The sequence below is a fragment of the Octopus bimaculoides genome, chromosome 4, assembly GCF_001194135.2.
Source record: "Octopus bimaculoides isolate UCB-OBI-ISO-001 chromosome 4, ASM119413v2, whole genome shotgun sequence".
Lineage (NCBI taxonomy): Eukaryota > Metazoa > Mollusca > Cephalopoda > Octopoda > Octopodidae > Octopus > Octopus bimaculoides.
The window spans coordinates 93,067,471-93,092,065 of NC_068984.1; the positions used below are offsets into that span (position 1 = coordinate 93,067,471).

The window sequence follows — 24,595 nt, forward strand, 5'->3', positions numbered from 1 at the left end:
TATATATATGGTGGTTGTCTACTCCTTAAACAGAGTTTGACCACCTCCTGCACCTACACCTTAGCCCTTTCATGGCGTCTGATGTGGCTTTTTAAACCAGACAGTGTTTTGAAAAAACACCCACACAGATTGCACCTCTGATTTGCACTACCAATACCTGCAAGTAAGTTCTGCTCATTGTGGATCCTAACATGTCTTTTAAGACCCCCATTGGATTTGCAAACCCTCTGGCACACACCACATTCAAACGTGTGCACAGACATATAATCAGAATAGCTGGGTGAGGTTTGTTTTCCATGGGTTCGCAGGTGAGATTTGAGGCCAGCCAATACAGTGTGTCCTAACATTAAGGCAATCAAATGTTTTCAATTTTGTCAAAGCAAAATATTGTTATATTTCAGATGTGAGCATTGCAATCCAACGGTAAAAGAAACACAATTATGACATTGCCACATTTATTCGATATGACCACCTCTGTTTCGAATCACAGTCTTACGTCTAGGGGTGAATGCTTCACATGCAGCATGTAACTGTCACAATATAGAAACATTTTTCATGGCACCAGCACACAATTTACAGATGCTTACATCTTTTGTTTTCCAGTTAGTAATCATCATTATCAATAATATTAATATGCTAACTTTTTGTTTTTGTATGTACCTGTGGTGTGTGTCACACTTCAAAGAAGTGAGAGATGGACAGAGAGGATGTAAGAGAGAAAGAGGGAGAGTGAAAGAGAAAGAAAGAGTGAGAGATATTTTGTTTGGATTATATAGTCATTGGTGTTACATTATTTTCTATATTCTGGAACAGTCACAATATACTGAAACTTTTATGGGGACCAGTTGATTAGATCGATCCCAGTACACAACTGGTACTTAATTTATTGAGCTCCAAAGGACGAAAGGCAAAGTCGACTTTGGCAGAATTTGAACTCAGAATGTAAAGACAGACAGTCACAATATACAAACATTTCTCATGGCACCAGTACACTGTTTACAGATGCTTACACTTTTAATGTTTTCTGTGAATTTTTCACGGGCCCAGCTAATATATATAATTCTTCTAGTATATGTGTGTGTGTGTGTGTGTGTGTCCCAAAATTAAGGCAACCAAAGTTTCGGGCTTTAATAACTATCAATAAATGATATAAAAATTAAGCATCATTATAAAAGCTTAGTGTATCTGCTTTTTTGTTTCAGACTAAATTCAGATTTATAAATGAGATAGTGGCTATAGACTAAAATACAATCATAATCCTCCACAAAGGAGGCGAAAATAATACAACTATAGTGCAAAAGCTTTAGATTAACTGAACAATAGTCTGGAAAATTGATTGACCTGGATGTGGCCCAAAAAGAAGTGTGCGGGCCCCTCAGCTTATCAAAAGTACCAGAGAAAAGATGCAGTGGAATCTTCATTGTCCCATCAGAAAACTGGTTACTATAGCAAAAATAAGCTGAACATCAATGTATTGAGTACTGAAGGATGATCTCAGGACCCATCCCTACAAGATGATCCTCTGTCATGTGCTCATGCAAGTTTGTAAGGCTATGAGACTGGAGAGAAGTCGTCTTATCCTGTATCAGATTGCTGAAGGCATGCTGCCCAACCTGGTGTTTACTGATGAGATGTAAACCACCAGAATGACTAACTTCAGAGTGCATCAGGCTCTGTTGAGGGTAGACTCATAAATCAACATCAAAATCCACAGTCAGTTATGGTTTGGGTGGCTGTGACAGCCATTGGAGGGTCTCCTCTTGTTTTTGCACACTTAGGTGTTAAAATTATATTAATATATTTGTCTGCATGTGTTTCCTTTATGCATATTTCAGTATTATGTATACCTGTCGTGTTTGTGTGTGAAAAGGGGACATCTGTCTCCAAAACTTCAAAGTTGAGTAACGTTTTCGTGTTTGGATTTGTAAATTAAGATAAGAATAACACTGGTCAGCAAAGAATTTATCCCAAGAAAATGAATACCTGTATCTTATGTTTTTGCATACAGAATTCATAAATAATGCCAAGCTATCTGTATTAAGTTCATGTATTCCATTCATCAGATCTTTTCCCTTTGAACAGCACATCGAGAAATTAATTTTTTGTAACTAAACACTTTGAGTGGCTGTGTGGTAAGTAGCTTGCTTACCAACCACATGGTTCCGGGTTCAGTCCCACTGCATGGCACCTTGGGCAAGTGTCTTCTACTATTGCCTCAGGCCGACCAAAGCCTTGTGAGTGGATTTGGTAGACGGAAACTGAAAGAAGCCCGTCGTATATATGTGTGTATATATATATATATATATGTGTGTGTGTGTGTTTGTGTGTCTGTGTTTGTCCCCCCACCATCGCTTGACAACCGATGCTGGTGTGTTTATGTCCCCATAACGTAGTGGTTCAGCAAAAAGAGACCAATAGAATAAGTACTAGGCTTACAAAGAATAAGTCCTGGGATCGATTTTCTCGACTAAAGGCGGTGCTCCAGCATGGCGCAGTCAAATGACCGAAACAAGTTAAGACTTTCAAACTCCGGACACTGGTAGTATGTGTCATATAAAACATCTTTTACTCTTAGTGCTGTTGAGAAAAGTTTATATTTTCAAAGTTATTTCATGTTAAAGTTGTATTTCGGTAATTTCAACCAATCAATGACGTGTATTCAGCTGAATAAAATTACTGCCGTTGTTTGTCAACAACAACTATTCGCGGTGTATATTTTGTTTGTCACTGTTATTTATGACATCGTTCATGCGTTTGTACTGGTTTTAGCTTTGGGGACTCAGGGTTAGGGTTAGGGTTAGGGTTTTAGAGTCAGCGTTAGGGTTTTAGGGTTAGGGATAAGGTTTTAGGGTAGGGGTTAGGGTTTTAGGGTCAGGGTTATGGCTTTAGTGTTAGGGATAGGGTTTTAGAATTAAGGTTAGGGTTAGGGTTAGGGTTGGGGTTTTAGGGTTAGGGTTAAGGTTTTAGGGTTACAGTTAGGGTTAGGATTGGAATTTTAGGGTTAGCGTTATGGAAAAATGTGAAAAATGAAGAAATTGGAGGGGGAGGGGACAAAAATGTCTTTCCGAAAATAGTAGCTGAAAAACAGGAAAAAAGCTAAAAGCAGTAGAAATGCACGAACGATTGTGGTGGTGCCATGAAGTAAACATGCTTCAGGTATACTCGTTTATTTATACAAACGTAACTGAGATGAAATATGTCATAAATAACAGTGACAAACAAAATATACACCGCCAGAAGTTGTTGTTGACAAACAACAGCAGTAATTATATTCAGCTGAATACACGTCACTGATTGGTTGAAATTACCAAAATACAACAACTTTAACATAAAATAACTTTGAAAATACAAACTTTTATCAACAGTACTAAGAGTAAAAGATATTTTATATGACACATACTACCAGTGTCCAAAGTTTGAAAGTGTTTAGTTACAAAAAATTAATTTCTCGATGTGCTGTTCAAAGGGTAAAGATCCCCATTCACCTTCATAATGCCAAGAAACTTTATTAACATCGTAAACAACTTTTGCTATATATGAAAAATATGTAAAATATTAATCAAATGATGAAAAATATCTATAATAAAATTCTAATTGATAACTATAAACTTTTATTAAAACGAAACACGCGGGTGAAGTAAATCTTGTAGTGTGAAGAATCAACACAGGCGGGTGAAACACAACACAATGTGCGGTTGTCATAGTAACAAGTTGTTAATGCCTTGCTGTCGGTTGATTAGTTAAAATTACCCAAATTTCCCAACTTTAATTCCAAATAGCATCAGATTCTTTAATTTACGAGATTCAAAATTCACAGTTGCATTGATATACTAAAATTAAAAGTAATCGGAACAAAATTAAAGGGGGCTCATTTTGTGAATGAGAAAGACTAGAACCTGTGCGTGGCTCAGTGGTTAGGGGTATTCGGCCCACGATCATAAAGAGTCACGAGTATGATTCCCTGTGGCGGGCTGTGTTTTTTGAGCAAGGTACACCTTGCTGCAGTCCACTCAGCTGGCAAAAATGAGTTGTAGTTGTAAGTCAAAGGGGCCAGCCTTGTCACATTCTGTGTGAGGCTGGATCTCTTTGATAACTACCTTATGGTATGCATGTCTGTGGAGTACTCAGCTACTTGCGAGTTAATTTTATCCTCATGTGGTAATGAAAAGTGAAAGTGACATCCAATATTTGCTGTGTTTATGGATCTATGTATTTATTGTCTCTCTCACTTCCTCTGTGTTCCTCCTCTCTCCTGCTTTTAATTTAACAATGTGTGTACTCTTTTAATCTTTTACCTGTTTCAGTCATTTAACTGTGGCCATGCTTGAGCACCGCCTTTAGTCGAGCAAATCGACCCCAGGACTTATTCTTTGTAAGCCTAGTACTTATTCTATCAGTGTCTTTTGCTGAACTGCTAAGTTACAGGGACATAAGCACACCAGCATCGGTTGTCAAGCGATGTTGGGGGGACAAACACAGACACACAAACATATACATATGTGTATATATATATATATATATATATATGTATGTATATATATGATGGGCTTCTTTCAGTTTCCATCTACCAAATCCACTCACAAGGCTTTGGTTGGCCCGAGGCTATAGTAGAAGACACTTACGCAAGGTGCCATGCAGTGGGACTGAACCCAGAACCATGTGGTTCGTAAGCAAGCTACTTACCACATAGCCACTCCTACGCCTAGTGTATGTATCTATGTATCAACTTTACTTCCGATCTATGTATCTACTTTTCTTGCAATGTGATAAACATTTAAAAACACAAAATGAACACCATCACCAATCACTGTCTCTTTCACTCTCATTTGTCTCTCACTCTCTTCCTCTCTCACTCTCTCACTCTGTCTCTTTCTCTCTTACTTCCTCTCTGAAACATTTAAAAACGCAAAACGAACCCGTCGCCACTCTCTTTCTCTATCACTCTCTCTCTCTTTCTCTATCACTCTCTCTCTTTCTCTCTCACTCTCTCTTTTTCTCTCTCACTCTCCCTTTTTCTCTCTCACTCTCTCTCTCCCTTTCTCTCTCTCACTCTCTCTCTCTCTCTCTTTTTCTCTCACTCTCTCTCTCTTTCTCTCCCACTCTCTCTTTCTCTCTCACTCTCTCTTTCTCTGTTACTTCCTCTCTGTCCTCCTCTCGCTCGCTTCTTTGAAGTGTGACACACCACAGGTACTGATAAAAGCATACAAAACTAAGCGTATTAATATTATTAACATTCTAATAGTGAATGTATATGTTAGTATGGTAAAACATTCTGTGAAATACATTTTATTTTTTATATCTTAACATTTTCAGGAAACACTCTAATTGAGCATTTGAATCAAAAAATCCATCAGTATACAACAAAGACCTCCATGCTAGGTTTATTCTACAACAAACCAAATATATTCAGTTCTGGTTTCATTCTCACTTACAAAGCTATTCCTAAAGGTAACTTGTTTTCTTTCTGACCGTTCTACTCTAAAAATATTTAGTAATTTTTCTTATATACAGCAAGAAATAAGCCACCCATGATGATTTCATGTCTTCAAAAGTTGGTGAGATTGTTGTTGATAGTCATCTTAAACTTCTGCAGGTTGATGATATTAAAACATGTACAAGGGAGGTGGGGCAAAATAGAGTTGGGAGGAGGGGGAGGTGATGGGGGTAAGGATGATGAGAAAGATTAGCAGGTGCAACTGATAATCTTGAGCATAAATACCAGGCTTAAAAAAAAAAACAAGTACTGGAGTTAGTTCATTCAACTAAAATTCTTCAAGGCAGTGCCCCAGCATGCTCACTATCTAATGATTGAAACAAGTAAAAGAAAAGATAATATATACAGATAGAGAGGAAATACATGTATATGTGTATATCATCAACATAGTTTCATTAGCTACAGTATAATTTTTAAATGACTTTCATTAAACAAAGACTATTAAGATATAAGTATTTTGTTGTTACAGGATTGATATTCTCAATTTATTTCTAGCAAAGGAAACCTGTCCAGAAAATAAAGTATACAAATATCCTGGAATTAAGGATCAGTTTATGATATCAACAGCTAGTGGAACTGATTACAAGTAAGTAAACAATTTGTACTTTAGTCACTTTTCCTTTCATTCTAATTTTCTCAATGATTTGCATCCATTTCTTCATGCTACAATAGACAGAATAGTTTCTTAACGCAAAGAAAGTACTTTGCTTTACTCTACTTGCAAATGATATAAAGCACAGCATGAATCAAGCAAAGAAGTCACTCAAACTGCCTGAAATCACGCACTATTACCAGAGTAAAGAATACAATAGATAACTTAGTTCTAGATTCCTTTAAAAGGCTGGATAATCATGACTGGAATACCCATGATCATGGGTCTGTTCCATCATGAGTCTGTTCTGTCAGAGATTAACAGAAAGAACAATCACAACAGAACTAGATAACATCATTCTGGAAAATCAAACAGAGATACAGGCATCTTGTGCTGGTCTTGATATCAAAACTTGATTGAGGTAAATAATTCTATTGCAATTTAATTTCCTCGGTCCTTAGCCAATTTTGTGAGATAATGAGTATAACTGATTATTATAATATGCAAATTTGACTGATTGCAGTTAATCATCTGGAAACGATGGACTTTAGCACATTTACTTACTTGTTTAGAGATTATTTATTTAGAATTGTTTAAAGGGTTTTAACCTTTAAACAATACTATTTTTCTACAAAATTAAATGCACAACCTTTTATAATTTTGCAACTTATTCAGCAAGTACAGGACGGTGAAGGTCATCAAAAGAAATCAGAATAATATTCAAACTTATCTGAAGTTATCTTTCATACCTCATGGGAAACTGAAAAGATGAGTCATCGATTAATGATATATTTTTTTACCACATTTTTTTCTACTTGAATTTAGTGTTAATATATTTAATGCATGGATCATTAAAAAGCTAAGTTTCAAGATATAAGATAAAAATTTTCATCTCTGCCAAAATATGCAATAAAGATCACAGCACATTTTCATAGGTGATTAAACATATTTTATATTGATTTGGAAGGAAATATATGAAAGTCATAGCAATTGGATTTCAATTCAGGATACTTTAAGCACCAAACTTGATACTGCTGGGGCAGTATCGAGTTTTTCATCAGTTCTCTCTCTTTCTCTCTCTCTCTCTCTCTCTCACACACACACACACACACACACATACACACAGAGGTTTCTGCATAATTTCCATCTAATGTTATTGCTGTTATAGTTTCACTCCAGTTTTATTCTGATTGAGCAGAACCTTAATGAAATTTTTTCCATCATGATCATACTATCTTTTTTATGACTATACTATTCAGTGTGTCCTTCCTTTTTTGTAAGGTGATAATGTTTGATTTGAGGGCAATTTAGCGACTGTCACTATCAGGTTGAATAATTGCACAAAGCTCTTGCATGAGTTTGTAAGATTTCAATTGATTTGTAACTATCTTTCTATGCTTTGTGTAGCACATTCCTCAATTATATTGTCTAACTTGGAAACAGGAGCCAGTGGTCTATGTTGATGTTCAGCCATAGATTGACTTTGATTGATTAGATCAATGCATTCCACCAGTGTCCATCCTGTCTTCTCTTTCAGACAGAATGTATGAAGGACTACATCATCCTTTGTATGTGTTCCTTTTTTTAAGAATGTAAGACGTCATTTAAGGAAGTTTTGGCTGCTACTTCTAGTATGCTGGGTGTCCTTAATATGTGTTCTTAATAAATTATAATGTTGGGTGTCCTAGAATATATGTCCTTAATAAACCATAAATTAAACCATAGATTCATCTCTTGAATCCAAATATCTTATAAGACTGTTCTTTATCATTTATTTAATAAAACAAAATGATATTGAAGGTGACTTTCTAGCTTCTATATCCTTTGCACAGAATATATTATAGTCATAGCTCCCTCCTATACAGAATATCTCATATTCATGGCTTTCTAAATTATCCCCTGTATTAGACTATTGGTTGGAGGGTTAATAGTTCATTTCTATTTACCTATGTTACACATTGTACAAGGCTGAGACATAACTGTTTCTAGTCTAGTCCATTTTTGTATGAATAATTACTGAGTAAAAGTGCAGCTTACCATTGTGAAAAATTTTCATTGACTTGAGTTGCTAAACTGAAATCATTGAGTATATTTTGGAGACATCAATAGAGTTAATCATCCACTGATAGCTGAATGTTTTGAAAATATCAAGCTGTCTAGAAAATGTAAAGCTGTATAAGAAAAATGCTAAGCAATTAGATTTATTTAAAATTTTCTTTAACTGAGGAATATTGATTTCCTTTAGTTAACAACATGACTAAACTCTGTAAGAGGTGGACTATTGTCAACTAAATCAGCCTAAATATATTACTGATAGTTTGTCAATTGTTAGTCAATTCTAAGAATAAAAATCAATGTGAACTTCATCATTGTATATGGTGCATTCCAGAAGGTTTGAGAATCTTTTAGGAGAGGCAGTCATAACTGTCCTACATTATTGTAATTTTAGTGTATCATTACTATTCATCAAATAAACTGAACTGCCAACTTTTTTTATACAAGATTGAAGGAGATGGCTGTAAGAACACTTTGAACACACCCTACTAAACATTGCTTATCACAGCTAACTAGCTTGCAGAATGCAGTCAGGCTGAGAATACAATTTAGAACCTTGTTATGCAATAAAGTTTTGTGATAAACTGGGCAAAAATGCTACTGAAACTTATGAAATGCTCCAGACTGCTTATGGATTAACTTATATGAGCTGAGCATCTGTGTTTCACTTGTATAAGTAGTTCAAGGATGGTATAGAGGAGGTCAGAGAAGATGAAAGATGTGGGAAGGAGAGGGATGCCAGAATATCAGAGTTGGATAAGAAAATTCACAACTCTCTGGATGATGATCACCATGTATAAAAAGCATAGTTTGATGTTGATGTGGCAATTGTACATGAAGAATTATTCATGAAGATCTAAACATGAACAAAATTTGTGCAAAGTTTGTTCCCAGGATGTTCAGTGACAAACAGAGGGAAAGGCGCATTGGTGACAACAAAGAGATGATTGACCTTATTACCTCCAATTTTAGAATACTTGCATCTTTGATAACAAAAGCTGGATCTATTATTACTATTCTGGTGATCAAGTACTTGTTAAAGATAGGCATCAAAACTCTACAGTCCAGACTTTGCTTCCTGTGACTTTTGATTACTCCCCAAGCTAAAGGAGAACCTCAGGCAGTCATTTTGAAGACGATGAAGGGGGTTATGACATTTTAGAGGTCTTCCATGGCACCTTCATGAAGTAGTTAGAGTGCTACAGGTGCATTGAAGTCAAGGGATCTTACTTTGAAGAAGATTAAAGTTTTGCACTTTGAAATAAATCTCTCTCCTGAAAAAGTCTCAACTTCTGTAATACACCTTGTTTAATTGAGTGTAAAAATATTACATAACTGAATGTCATTAATATTTCAGCTTACCAGATTATTGCCACTTCACACTTCACACAGATGAATCTTCCTACATTGAATTAAATTTACAGCAACTTGATATTAACAACTCATGTCTGCCAAGTTATCTTGACATGTCGATAAATAATTGTAAGTTCTTACTGTATCTTTTATCTTTTATTTGTTTCAGTTATTTGACTATGGCCATGCTGAAGCACTGCCTTGAAAAATTTTAGTTGCACAAATCTACCCCAGGACATAAAGCCTAGTACTTATTCTATTGGTCTCTTTTGCCAAACCAATAAGTTATGGAGACTAGTTGTCAAGTAGTGGGAGAGACAAGCAGAGATGCAAAGGCACACACACATAGATATATACAGGGTGTCCTGAAATTAAGGCAGCCAAAGCTTTGGACTTTACTAACTGTTAATAAATGTGATAAAATATGAAAATTATACATCATTATAAAACTTTAGTGTGCCTGCTTTTTGTTTCAGACTATATAAATTCAGATTTATAAATTAGCTAATGGCTATAGACCAAAATACAATCACAACCCTCCACAAAGGAGGTGAAAATAATATAGCTTAAAATTAACTGAACAATAGTCTGGAAAATTGTCAAGAAATTTCAAGAGACTGGTTCCACCACTGATCAACCTGGACATAGTCGAAAAGGAAGTGTGAAGACCCCTCAGCTTATCAAAAGTACCAGAGAAAAGATATGGTGAAATCCTCATCATTCTCTCAGAAAACTGGCTGCCACAGCAAAAATAAGCTGAACATCAATGTATTGAGTACTGAAGGACAATCTCAGAACCCACCCCTACAAGATGATCTACCATCACGTGCTCACACAAGTTTATAAGGCCATGAGACTGAAGAGAAGTCGTCTTATCCTGCATCAGATAGCTGAAGGCATGCTGCCCAACTTAGTATTCACTGATGAAAAGAAATTGGACATCAAACAGACAATAAATCACTAGAATGACCAACTTTGGAGTGTATCTTGCTCTGTTGAGTGTAGACTCGTAAATCAACGTCCAAATTCAGTCTGTTATGGTTTGGGCAACTGTGACAACCATTGGAAGGTCTCCTCTTGTTTTTGTGCCCTCAGATGTTAACATTAAAACCCAGCAATACATAAGTGACATCTTGGAAGCTGAACTGCTTCCATGGGTGAATGAACACTTTCACGGTGCACCTTGAAGCCACCAACAAGACTTAGCACCATCCTACAGCTCCAAACAGACACAACACTGGATTCAGAAAAACATTCCATCGCTCATAGGCAAGGATGTATGGCTCTTAAGAAGTCCCAATCTCAACTTGTTGGATTTTTCTGTTTGGCTCATTTTGGAGATGAGGGTCTTGAGCACTTCTCCTGCTTTGCTCAACACTTTGAAAGCAAAACTGCTCCTGGAATGGGCTTTGATTTCACAAGAACAACTGTGTGTTGCATGTGAAGCTTTCACACCGTTTCTGCCAAGAGGCCATAATATTCTCCATGCAAGCTCCATCTCTTCAGTGTTCTGTAGGGATGGGTAGATAGTGTTTGGATGTTGAGTGTGCCTCTAGGCTTCATCAGAGGGTCTAAATCGTTAGGAGAGTCGACACATACAAGAGTCAGTTACTAATAGGTACAGTATATTTTTCTTATTGAAGAGGACATAAGAAGAATAGGAGCAAGACTTAGGGTGTGAGAGGAGTAAAATTTAGTAAAATGGATTAGTTATAAGAAAGCGAAAGTATTGCCTTCCATGATTCATGTTATTTTGTCCAGTGGTGGATAGGTAGGTATATTCGTTCTAAGGATGAGTTTTTTAGGAAGGGTAAATTCAGGCAGTGGTTCTTATTTTGTTTACTTATAAATACACATTATGCTTGTGTTTACAGTGGTGGGTTTGAAAGTATGGTCCATGTTTCAGAGGTGGAAGTTTATATGTAGGATGCTAGTTGGTACTAAAGAGAGTATGGCACCAGGTGATGAACAAAGTACTGTGTTCGTGTTCATTATTTTTTCAGTCAACAAGTCTCTGAATCCTTGTGTGCAGTGGTTGTAGTCAGTCCTGCAACCTAATTGGTCAGCTATTTTTTTGACAACTTTGATGTGGTTCTAGTTCGTTGATAGTTAACAGATAACACAAAAACAAATCAGATAAATAAATAAGTAAATAAATAAATAAAAAAATAAATGGATAAAAAAACCGTGGCCACTATGGGCAAGTAGGAGAGCAAAATAACATTCAAACTAGATTAAACTGAATTAAATTAAATTAAATTTAGACAAGTAAATAAATAAATAAATGAGTATATGAGTGAGTACAATAACCAAAGCAATATGACTAAGAGGATATGATTTTAAGGGACAGCATAAGAAAAAAATAAATTATTTCAACCGTATAGAAATAAAAATAAAAATGTATATCTATCTATCAGGGGAATCAGGAACTGGACAGAGGATTCATTTTTGTCAGAAGGTGTAATAAGGAGGATTTTCTGGTAAGGGACAACAAATGGAATGGACCAGATCGGTTGCTTGTTTTTTCTAATTATTTTAATGTATATCTTTTTATCTTTCCCTTCCAATACTCTATAGAAAATCTTCTTTCTGTACTTTTTGTTCACACTCTAACAGACATACATTTTATCCTGTGATTTACGAGTCTACACTCAACAGAGCAAGATACACTCCAAAGTTGGTCATTCTAGTGGTTTACTGTCTGTTTGATGTCCAATTTCATTTCTTTTCATACTAAGTTGGGCAGCATGCCTTCAGCTATCTGATGCAGGATAAGACGACTTCTCTTCAGTCTCATGGCCTTATAAACTGTTTGATATCCATTTAACAACATGTTAACTGAAACAAACTCTAGTGAAACAATCTCCTACAAACTTTATGGTATAGAAAAGAAAACATGACCAAGATTTTCAATTTTATTTTAATATTTCACTCTTAATTTTCAAGTATAATTTTCCTTTGTGAGTAATGAAAGAAAAAGTTATTTTAGTATTCTAAAAATGGAAGTATATTATTATAATCTTTTGTAGTATCTTTTCCATCTGAAACTGGTTATTCTAATCATCAAGTCTCCATGCAAGCAAAAAGTATACACATTCAATACCTAAAGAAAACTCAATGTAAATTCCTCATACTTCTTTATGTTAAATCTGTAACAGGTAAGTTGTGTACCAACATTTATTTTTCATGTTTAACATTGATTTCTGACTAGTTTACAAGACCAATTTTTTTTAAAAGGTGGGCATATTTAATTGAATATATATATATATCATCATCATTTAACGTCCATCTTCCATGCTGGCATGAGTTAGACAGTTTGACAGGAGCCAGCCAGATAGAAGACTACACCAGGCTTCAGTATCTGTTTTGGCATGATCTTTACAGCTAAATGCCCTTTCTAATACCAACCACCTCATAGAGTTGACTGAGTATTTTTTACATGGCATAGGTGTATGGTTAAGAAGCTTGCTTGCCAGTTATGTGGTCTTGGAGTGAGTGTGGTGGATGGAAACTGAAAGACACCTGTTGTGTGTGTGCATGCATTCATATGTACCCTTGTCCTAACATCACATGATGGTTGTAAATGGGCATCATCACACAAGTGAAGTTGTTCATTTCTAACCTTCTATAAAAAACATGTCTTGCTATGAGAAAATATTACAATGTGTTGTATCCTCTATTGAACTATTATAACACCCACTCCAGTATAGCAGTATAGTTAGTTAGACAAGTAAAAACACAACTATCTATCTTGGACTACTGAACTGACACTCCTCAACTTCCTATATCACAGTATTTGTAATGATTATCACATACAACTCATCACATGGGAGGGGTGTTACTATTCTCTCTATAACATCTCCCTTTTAAGTTTTTCTTTTTTAGGGAGTATAATTTTATTTCTTTTATTAGTAATAATTTTTACATCATCTCACTTCCTTCTTTTTGAGTTTTTGTTTTTTTCATACAGTTACATATTTAATATCTTTTTCGTTCGGCATCCGCTTTCAGGAACTCCATACGTTTTCTTTTTCTTTTGCTTGTGTATCTGGGTTCAATTATTTGTAGTGGTGTTGGGACTTGAAAAGCATTATATAACCATTCCATTGATTTTTCCATTCTCTTAGGTTCTTCCATTCTCAATGAATCTTTAGTTAGTTCATGTATCTCTTGTATACCCCTTTTCTTCCTTTTACCATGTATAGCATTTTTGCTATGCATTTGGTAATCACACCATGTTTCCAACTTTGTTTTCTGTTCTTATATGCCATAACAAATACACTTTCACCAATTTTGAAATATCTTGCTGTATTATCCATAGCAACTTTTCTTTTCTTGCCAGGTAGCAATTTGTCGAAGACTGATTTTATTTTCCTCGCAAACATCAGTTCCACTGGTGACATACCTGCTGGTGTATTTGAATTTGGTGTCATACAGTATACTCTTAAGAATTGTTGTAGAGCTACATAATCCATGACTTCCTTATTCAACTTTCTTAGGGCTCTCTTAAATGTATCAACATAGTGTTCTGCTTGTCCGTTAGATCTGGAATGGTATGGTGCCATAGTTACATGTTCAACAGCAAACGTTTTACGAAATTTTTTTAACTGAAAAGACACAAATTGCATTCCATTATCAGACACTATTGTGTTTGGGACACCAAATCTCGCAAACAGCTCATGTAAAAAGTTTGTCACAGCTGAGGAGGTTGGCTTTTTGCACTTATGAATGTTTGGCCATTTAGAGAAACTATCTACTATCTACTATCACTAAGTAGTATGAACCATTTGAGAGACCAGTGAAATCGATGTGTAGTCTCAACGATAGAACATCTACTTTTGGCCAAGTTTCACTTTTTATTGTTGGTAATTTTGCTGCTAGAGCACACCCTCTGCAGCCTTTTACTAAATTTTCAATTTCTCTATCCATTTCTGCCAGTATATGTAGTTACGTATTAAAGCTTTCATCCTCAAAATATCTGGATGTCCAACATGAAATTCCCTCAACATTTTCTTTTACAATGTTTCAGGTATTACTACTCTGTGCATACATCAGTACGCCATCACAAATTGAGTATAGGTTCATGTCTTGGTTTTGTTTCACACCAATCTTGTTCCTATTTACTTTTCTTGTCCACTATTCGTTTCTATTATGAATTTGTCTTTTCTACAACTAGTTTTATATCTTCAAGGGTCACCATTAATTTTTGTATCACATTCCACATTACATTTTTTCATTTCTCCTTCTGATCTTAATGGTTCACAGTGTTTCGGTATCAGTCTGGACAAACCATCCACATGCCCTAGTTTTTTTGACAGTAAATATTCCAATTTGTAATCATAATTCAATAATGTAGGGCTCCATTGCTGTAGTCTATTTGCTGTGTGTGTTGGTATTCCTTTTTTAGAACTATATATTGACAGTAGTGAGTGATGGTCTGTTTGTAGACAGAAACTTCTTCCATGAATAACTCTACGGAATTTTTTCAGACTGAATATAATTGCTAACACTTCCTTTTCTATTTGGCTATGGTTCTTTTCAGCTGGTAGTAATGATTGTGACGCATAAGCTATAGCCATTTTACTCCCATCATCATATTTGTGTAGGAGCACTTCTCCTTCACTATAATCACTCACATTTGTAGCCAATATAATATCCAACTTTGGATCAAAATGCGTTAATGATAAGTTCAATTTTAAAATGTGTTTTAATTTGTCAAATGCCTTCTGACACTTATCAGTCCAGCACCATTTTGCATTTTTCTTTAACAGATCATTGAGTGGGGCCCTTACATTGTGTGTATTGGGGATATAATTTTGATAATAATTCACTAATCCCAAAAATGCTTGTAGCATAGTCACATTACTCGGTGTGGACATATTTTTTATCACAGTTGCTATGGATGGATCCAGTTTTCATCTGTTTTTATCTATTATCTGGCCCAAGTATTTAATTTTTTTCAGAAAGGACTCATATTTTTCTTCACTTTACTTAAAACCATGTTCTCTTATCTTTTCGAATACCCTCTTTACGTGTTCTACATGTAGTTCATGTGATTCACTTTTTATTAGGTTATCATCTAGATAAGTGATAGCAAAATCACTGTCCACCAGCATTGTACCCATTACTTGTTGAAATATGGAAGGGGCTGCTTTTACACCGAAGAGAAGCCACTTAAATTTAAATAAGCCATGGTATGTATTAATGGCTAATAATTGTGAGCATTCTTCTTCTACTTGGATTTGTAAATATGCCTCCCAGAGGTCTAATTTTGAGAAGAAATTCCCTCCATTCAGTTTTGCAAACACTTCCTTAGGACTTGGCAATGGGTAGTTATGTGAGATTAAGCAATCATTCAACCCCGTTGAAAAATCTGCACAAACTCTTAACTTAGTATGTTTCTTATTAACATAGACCATAAGTGCTGCCCAATCTGAGTGATCCATCTTCTCCATTATTCCTAGGCTTTCAAGTCTTTCAAGTTCCTTATTTACCTGTTCTAGCGCCATGATGCGTACATTCTGTTTTGGCTTAAATACAAGTGTTGCACTTCGTTTTATTACAATTTTTGCCTTCATTTTTGTGCAGCAGCCCAGTTCATCTGAGAAAACAAGTGGAAATAAATGTTTTCTTTTGCGTTTCAATCCCTCAGCCACATTACAACCTTCAACTGAACCGACTATATTCCCAGACAAAACAATTATGGGCACATTTCACATTTTGAACAGTTACATCCACTCTGTGCCAAGTAGATTTACTGAATTTTTGAATGCATATATCTTTACCTTTTCCATTTGGTCATGAAATGTCACATTACACACAAATTCACCTACAAAATACAACCTGTAGGGAAACCACCTCTCTCGGTTATATATTTACAAATGCGAACGTAGCGAGTAACATCTAGCCTTCAGCCCGCCTTGGACCCTGCTGTGTCCATCACTCTGATCGGTTCTTATTTGCGTGGCATTTGTCACTGGTTCTGTTTCGCACCAGGGTGCATACCAACCAATTGTGGCCTTCTGATAAGGTCACGTGAGAGAGTGTTTTTCAGAGGCTTCTGGAGCCCCTTTTTCTCTATAAATAGCCTGCTTTATCCACGCCAGTTTGTCTCGGCTTCAGATTTCTCTGAGGTCTGGTCGTTGACCACACAGAACACCAACCAGCCAGTTTCCAGTGACGACATCAACACCACCGTTCAAATGTTTACTACAGTCTCGTCACCAGTGGCAACATGATGCCACTACATACACGCTACCAACAGCAACCGCAGCTTCTCCTGACGCTGTTAGTGTGAATTGTTTCCACCGCGAAGTAACAGCCAGATCAACCTATGAGAATCTCCTGTATTCAAGTAACCGGCTCGGCATAGAAGCCTCATCTTCACATCACGTGACTTAGCTCTGCTTTGAAGCCACAACCTCTTATATACAGACTTTCTATTTACTGTGTACCTGAACTATGAACTGGTGTTTTCTTATCTTTGTGTTCAGGATGTTTATCGTCCATGTTACAGACTCTTTTCCATGCTCTGTATTTCTCATTCACTCACACACACATATTTATGTATACACACTCTTGTTCACACGACGGCCTGTCATATATATTGTGTTATTATGTCGCACTCACTCACACTTACACAGACATTTTAGTTTATACCAATAGACCTTATTCTCTATATATCTTTAATGGTTGTCTCTCTCTTTCCTTGCTGGCATTTCCTTGCATTTCACATGTGAGCTCTCTTATGTTATGTTATATATTTTGTGTCGATTGTGCGACGCGTTAAAAGGAGCCTGTTCCATTTGTCACCATCTCCTTGGTTCGCACAGTCATTTCTACAAATCTTTTACCCATGACACTGTGGGCTACTTTAGTAGATTTACTTAATTTCAGCTTACTGATATACTTCCAAGTTTCTTCATTCATAATGGTAATATCACTCCTAGTATCTAACAGCCTTTTTACTCTTATATCTTTAATTTTCACATTTACAAATTTCCTCTTTGTCACATTACCGTTTTCTTTCAACAACATCTTGTTTATTCTTTTTTCTCTGTTCCAACGTTTTGTCATCTTGGTTTTATAGTGTGCTTTTACATGTCCAATTTTTCCACAAAGAAAGCATTCTGCTTTCTTAAAATTTTACATAATATGTCTATTGTATTTTTAAAGTTTATATCAGAAAGTTTTTTCAAAAGTACATAATCGTTGTAACATTCATGTTCTCCTGCTGCCAGTTTTTTTAAGATTAGATGTGTTTTCATATTGTTGTCTCAATCTTTGCACTCTTTTTTGAAGATCTGTTCATATCTTCTATAGTACACCTTGAAGATAACTCCCTCATCTGGTTCATACTCAAATTCCATCATTGAGTTAGTAACATAATCTGGCGAGAACATCTTTACAGCATTCTTTTAATGAAATGTTAACTCAATAATGGAATTTAAGTATGAACCAGATGAAGGTTTGCTCAAGTTGCAAAAACAGCAACAACAACAACTGAAAGAAGAACAACAACAATTACTATTACAGCAATAAATGCTACAATTCATTAATTGCAGCATTTGTTGCAGTAATAGTAATTGTTGTTGTTCTTCTTTCAGTTGTTGTTGTTGCTGTTTTTGCAACTTGAGCAAACCAGCCAACAAATCTTCCATAATTTTGCGATTTTGTATACTTAAAATTTACACAAAAAAACTTTTGTGAGTTTTGTAACTCTATGTGAGTTTGTTTAATCCTGGTGAGTTTGTTAATTCCTTATGAGTTTGTTAATTCCTTATGAGTTTGTTAATTCCTTGTCGCCACTGTTGTAATCCTCAGTTGGACTGTTATTTCACCCACTCTGAAATAGCAGTATAGTTAGACAAGTAAAACACAACTATCTATATTGACTTCCCGACTATATTGACTCCTCGACTTCCAACATCACAGTATTTATAATGACTAGCACATAGAAATAAGTATGAGATATGCTAGAAATAAGTATGCGATATTGTAATTTTATTCATGATAGTTTCTGTTACATCTCAGGAGGATCATTATGCTAATAATAAATACATGCATTGGCTCTATTTCATTTCTTTTATTTTTACCAGTCAACTAGTTGACCATTTATTCAGTTAGCTAATAGATTGTTTGATTAATCATTGTTGATAAACCTAGGTTCTTCAGAGGACTTTCACCACCATTCAAACCTCATCAATGACATGCCCGCTCAACTCCAAGTCTGCTTCAGGTCTCTCTGTTTCCTAATTTACAGATTCTAATGTTATGTTTATAGAAATGTGAGTGAGAATATGTGTGAGGTAAAGTGTGTGTGTGTGTGTGTGTGTGTGTGTGTGTGTGTGTGCGTGTGCATGCATGTGTACGTATGTGTGTGTGTGTGTGTGTGTGTGTATGTGTGTGTGTGAATCTATGTGGCATGGTTTGGATTCTGTAAGAGTGCTTATGCATATGTGTGTGGGCATGTGTCTCTATATGTGTACGGTGTAAATTCTGTGAAATGTATGAGTGGTTAGGAGCCATAAAAACTGAAGATTCACAGAAAATTGATTTTCTCAAATAATATGGAGGTTCCCTTGAGATAGTAGATAATTTCTACTACCTAGGTGGCTTAATCAGCAGTAGAGACGAACGTTCTGAAAGTGAAATTGTTAGACTAAGAATAAGATGGAGAAAATTCAGAGAGTTTTTACCTCTGTTGGCAATAAAAAGTCTTTCTCTCTAAGTAAAAGGAAGTTTATATGATACTTGCGTACAAACAGTAATGCAATATCGTAGTGTGATATTAAGCTCTGAATGCAAAAGACATGTGAAGACTAGAGAGAAATGGAGCTAGTGTGTTCCATTGGATGTGAATGTCAGTTCTACATATATGACAGAGTATTAATGTACTAAGAGAAAAATTAAGCATAAGGGGTATCAGATGTAGTGTGGAAGTGCTTCTGCACTGGTTTGGCCATATGATGCATATGGATGAAGATAGTTGCATAAAGAAGTGTTGATTGTTTAAAGCAGGTGGAGCTTGTGGAAAAAGGAAACCCAGGAAGACCTGGACAGAGTTTTGAAGACTGATCTAAAGATGCTGAGCCTTAGAGATGATTGATGATTTTCTGTGCCTGAGAAGACCCATCCATCACAGCAGAAATGATATCCTAAAACCACCTTCATTGTGTTTGTATGTTCAAGGCCCTACCCCTGCTCCACACTTGCTACCCAATCAAGCATTTGCTCTACATCACATCACACTTTTATCTTTGCTACAATTCAGCTGCTGTCATCACCTGAGAGCAAGATAATCACATGTTACATCCCCTCCCTCTCAGTTACCTTCCTCCTTTTTCCCCCTGAAACCACTTCCATTTCTCATTGTCATCCCTTCCCACACTATTTCCACCTGTCATTTCTTTTCTGTGCCTTCAGCCATTGCTCTTTCTCTCTCCTCCTCCCTGTCCCCCTCTTTCTTTCTTTCTCTGACATACTCCAGTCTTATCTCTATCATTCTCAATTACTGCCCATATCTACCATCAAACTTTACCATAATCAAATTCCTGAGACACTCCAATATCTCTCACCATCACTTGCTACATTCTCCTCTATAATCCCCCCCCCCATCTCTAACCATCTCTCCTTTCACTGTTATGAAACTTACCTCCTATCCCCCCACCACTACTGTATTCTTTCCAACTTTCCAGCTACTCCCATTCATCCTTATATACTGCAAAGTAGTCTTGTATCACAATTGCAAGACTCCTGGGCTTCTGTTTCCATTACACTCTAGCCTCCCAACATTTAGCATAAAACTGTTGCTCCACGTCTCCCTCTCAAATACTACCCATCCCCATTTAGTCAAAGAGGGTTTTCTCTATTCTTTTTTCCTTTTGCCCCTTTTTCCTTCTTCTGGCAATATGAAAAAACACCCAGTATGCTTTGTAGAGTGGTTGACATTAGGAAGGGTATCCAACTGTAGAACTAACATCAGAGCTCAACACAATCCTACAGCTTGCTGGATCCTGTCAAATCATATAGCCTATTCCAGCATGAAAAATGGACTTTAAATGTTAATGATGATGATATTTATTTTATAGTTAGTGTCTTTGCCTTTGCACGTGTTGGGAGGGGGTGTTGCATGCATGTCATGTGTGTATAGACATTCAAATCCAGCTGTTTTACTTTTTGTGATGGTACAGATAAAATCACAACTCAATGATTCTCTTCATCTTTCATTTTAATAACTCAAAGCAATAAAGAATGAGTATTTCCTCACTGAGCATCCTGGGAACAAAATTTGTATAGATTCAGGTCTTCATGAATAATTCTGTCTACAGTTGCTACAACAACTCCAAACTGTATACTTATTGTCTTTATTGACACACAATGGTCTTCATCTAGAGAATTGTGAATTTTCTCACTCAGCTCTGATATTCTAACATCCCTCTCCTTCCCACATCTTTCATCCTCTCTTACCTCCTGTATACCATCCTGGAACTTCTTGTGCCAGCAAAAAATAGATGCTCAGCTCATATAAATTAATCCATAAACAGTCTGGAGCATTTCATAAGTTTCTGTTGTATTTTTGTCCAGTTGATCACAAAACTTTATAGTGAGCTTCCAGATTGTCTTCATGGCCCATCTGCATTTTGGAAAATTGTCAGCTGTGACAAGAAATGTTTATTAGGGTATGTTACAGCCACCTTCTTCAATCTGGATTTAAAAAGTTGGCAACTCAGTTTATTAGATATTATATACTAAATTTATTATTACACACTAAAATTACAATATATACTAACATTACAGTTATATAGTAAAATTACATTAATGTAGAGCAGTTATAACTGCTTCTCTTAAAAAAGTCTCAAAACTTCTGAAATTTACCTTGTACACTCTCCCATCCCAATAGATATAAATATAGAATCTGTAAGTTAGGAGACTCGATGAAGATGTGGAGTAAACATGGCATGTCATTGATGAGGTTTGAATGGTAGTGTAATAAAAGTACTCAAAGGGACTTTGTTTGATTGACCAAATGATTAATCAAACAATTGATTAGTTAACTGGTTAAGTAGTTGAGTAATAATAATAAAAGAATTGAAAAAGACAGTGCATGTGTTTCTCACTGGCATAATGACCTTCTCAAAATACAAAAATGAAATATTCCTGATAGATTTAGCTTCTTATTTTATGGAGATATGGATCTTCTTTCTGTTTAATAGTTTACAAAACCTGAAACTAAATTCTGCTTTTATGAAGGCAACAAGACTTGGTGAATCATTTATCTTTTATCTGCCAAAATATTTTACAGTTCCTTCCTGCTTCCTCAGCCCCACTATTGATGTCGTCAGTGGACCAAAAAGATTCCTGAATGTTCCACAAACTGCACTATTTGACCCTGATGTGTATGTATTATCCTACTTATTAGTATTTGTTCAAGGATCATTAATTAATACATATCTCTTTCATTAAAATTTCAGTCTCTAGACAAAAAAGATCATGCTGCATCCAGTATGTTAGTGATTGGATAATAATCTCACTATTTATATTCTGTTCCATGGCTTCAATATTTATTCCCTCTAATTCGTAACAAGCATAATAGTCTAACCTCCCTCAGTTATCATTATTGACAGCCAAGAAAGTTGTGAAAAAGCCATGAGCAGTGTAACTCATTGCACACAACAAGCTTATAGCTTTCTATGCTCACTTCTATGGCACATTGATACCATCACCTTCACCATCAAGTGAAGGTGACTGGTGATGATATCATGAGACCATCCCTAGTGGATTGGTATGGACCCTCACAGATGGGCTCATTCAATAGCTTCTCATTGAACTGAACAGATCAGCTAAAATGCAAAGAGTCTGAAGTCAAATTTCTCCTACTTGTAGCATGAAAACCATTTCTGTGTACTTGTTTCAGTAATAGTGCCTTCTCCATACACAGCACAAATGTCTCAAATGATTTTGGTGACTTTGGGACCTTGACTGAAAGCAAAGAGAAGTAGCTGTCAAAAAGCTCATTTTCACTGACTTTGCACTTTTATGTTTGAAAAAGGGTAAAATTTATTCAAATTTCAAAACAATAAACAAAAGCTGTTGAGAAAGAACAGAGCAACAAAAGGTCATAAAATGCTATGATAAATATATTTTTCATGTTAATTTGATAATATAGGAAAGAAATAAATGAATTTAGTTGATGACCCCCAAAAAATTTCAAAGCATTTTTATGAAGGAGATGCAAGAAATTCTTCTTCTCCAACATCATGAAAACATGCTGCTGCTACTATAACATTCATCGCCATTAACCCTTTCTATATTACATATTCTAACTGCCTAAAGTCTACATCCAAACAGTGAATTGACCTTCCTCAAGTGGAGCTGATTTGTTCTAATTAACAAGAACAATCACTAATTTTACTATCATTAGTCATCACCACTACTAAGGACACCATTCACTACTGCCTCCCCAACATTTTAAAAACCCACCAACATAAGCCATTAATTGATTAATTATAATATAACTTATATAATAGCTTCAAATTCTCAACATTTTTTCTTTTTGTTTGTTTAACAGGAAAGAATGTAAATGGACATTCAGAATTAAACCAAACCATATTTTACTGCTTGAGATTACAACAAACACAAGTGCAATGTCAGCTTACTCCTCTTTCTCATACTATGATGGTAAGGGAATTCCCAGCAACAAGAGTCTGGATTAATTTTTATTTTCTTAATATAGCTTGATAATAATGGTTCCTTACATTGGGTCAAGATTACAAATTTGTTGGGTTGAAATTGATTGGATTAACACTAAAATGTGTCTGGGATTTCGTTTATCAATACTATGAAAGGTAAAGTGGATGAATGGCAAAGTGAATCTTGGGATGTAAACTTGGAGGATGAAACTAAATACCATGAAGTACGTTAACTCTAGCATTCCCCAGTTTCTGCCATACACATCACATAAAATGTTTAGCTACATTTCTTCCAGCTCTTTACAGTCTGAGTTCTAATACTGCTGGGGTCAACTTAGCCTTTCACCCTTTCAGGTCAGTAACATACTAGTTAAGTACTAGGGATCAATACAATCAACTAACACCCTCCCCCTAAAATTGCTAGGCTTGTGCCAAAATTTGAAACCATCCTTATTGTTTTTATTATTGCTTACTTAGCATTTTGTTGATATTTTGCCAGCATTGGATTACTACATGTCCAGTTGCATTATACAACCTTAGATATCAAACATCTTTCTTATCATCCTTGTTGTGTCAAACAAACAGGCTTTTTAAAGAGAGAGGAAATTCATTTTGATGTCCAACATCTTCAACTAACCACTCAAACTTCTTGCAACTTGTTCTTAAGGCTCCTATTCTTTGAAGTTTGTATTTTAGGCTCTGGTATTTTTTCTAATTTCTCATATTCTTTTTCTCATTATCTTACATTATATGAGCAAGTAATGTCAGTTAAGCATCACAGTCTATTATCGGGGATGGAGCAGCATTTCCCATTCAAACTGCTCCAGCCTCTGGAATGTCCTTCTTGCTGTATGTGGCTGAGCAATATCCTGATAGAAGAAAACCTTTCATTTTGAAATCAAAGATGATCATTCTTCTTCTAGCGCTGGTATCAATGAATGGTTGAATCACCAAACCCAAGCTTCTCTGCTAGTTCCTTAACAGTTACAATGGGATTTTGTTCCACCAAGGTTTGCAGGATGTCTTTGTCAAGCTTTACAGATCTTCCAGGATGAAGCTCGTCTTCTAGGCTGCAGTTTCCAGCTTGGAATTTCTGAAACCATCATTGACACTGACTTATGCTTACTGTCCGATTCCCATATACTGCACTTTCTGTTGCATTGTTGCCTTCATTGAACTCATAAAGCAAATACGCTGAATATGTTCCTTTGACACTTCCATTATAACTTTCAAAAAATTACTGTTAAAATCGAACTGCACTCTTCAAAACTTGTACTAAGAATAAGTACAAATTAAATTACAACCTGCTTTTAAAGCAAGTTGTTGCAGGTAGTGTATTCTGTCCCTCTCTGTCTTTTAGTTCATGCATTATTTATGGGATGACCCAATTTATATGTATGTATGTGTGTG

General features: G+C 35.7%; 1 protein-coding gene across 4 annotated transcripts in view; it reads left to right on the forward strand.

The window, feature by feature from the left end:
* LOC106877781 (uncharacterized) overlaps nt 1-24,595 on the forward strand; it is a 234,168-nt gene that overhangs the window by 177,585 nt on the left and 31,988 nt on the right. For all 4 annotated transcript variants that reach the window (XM_052967253.1, XM_052967252.1, XM_052967255.1 and 1 more), the window contains 6 exons: nt 5,314-5,448; nt 5,990-6,080; nt 9,499-9,623; nt 12,524-12,652; nt 21,799-21,892; nt 23,065-23,174. In XM_052967253.1, coding sequence (XP_052823213.1) covers nt 5,314-5,448; nt 5,990-6,080; nt 9,499-9,623; nt 12,524-12,652; nt 21,799-21,892; nt 23,065-23,174 — 684 coding nt within the window. The remainder of the gene's footprint in view (nt 1-5,313; nt 5,449-5,989; nt 6,081-9,498; nt 9,624-12,523; nt 12,653-21,798; nt 21,893-23,064; nt 23,175-24,595) is intronic.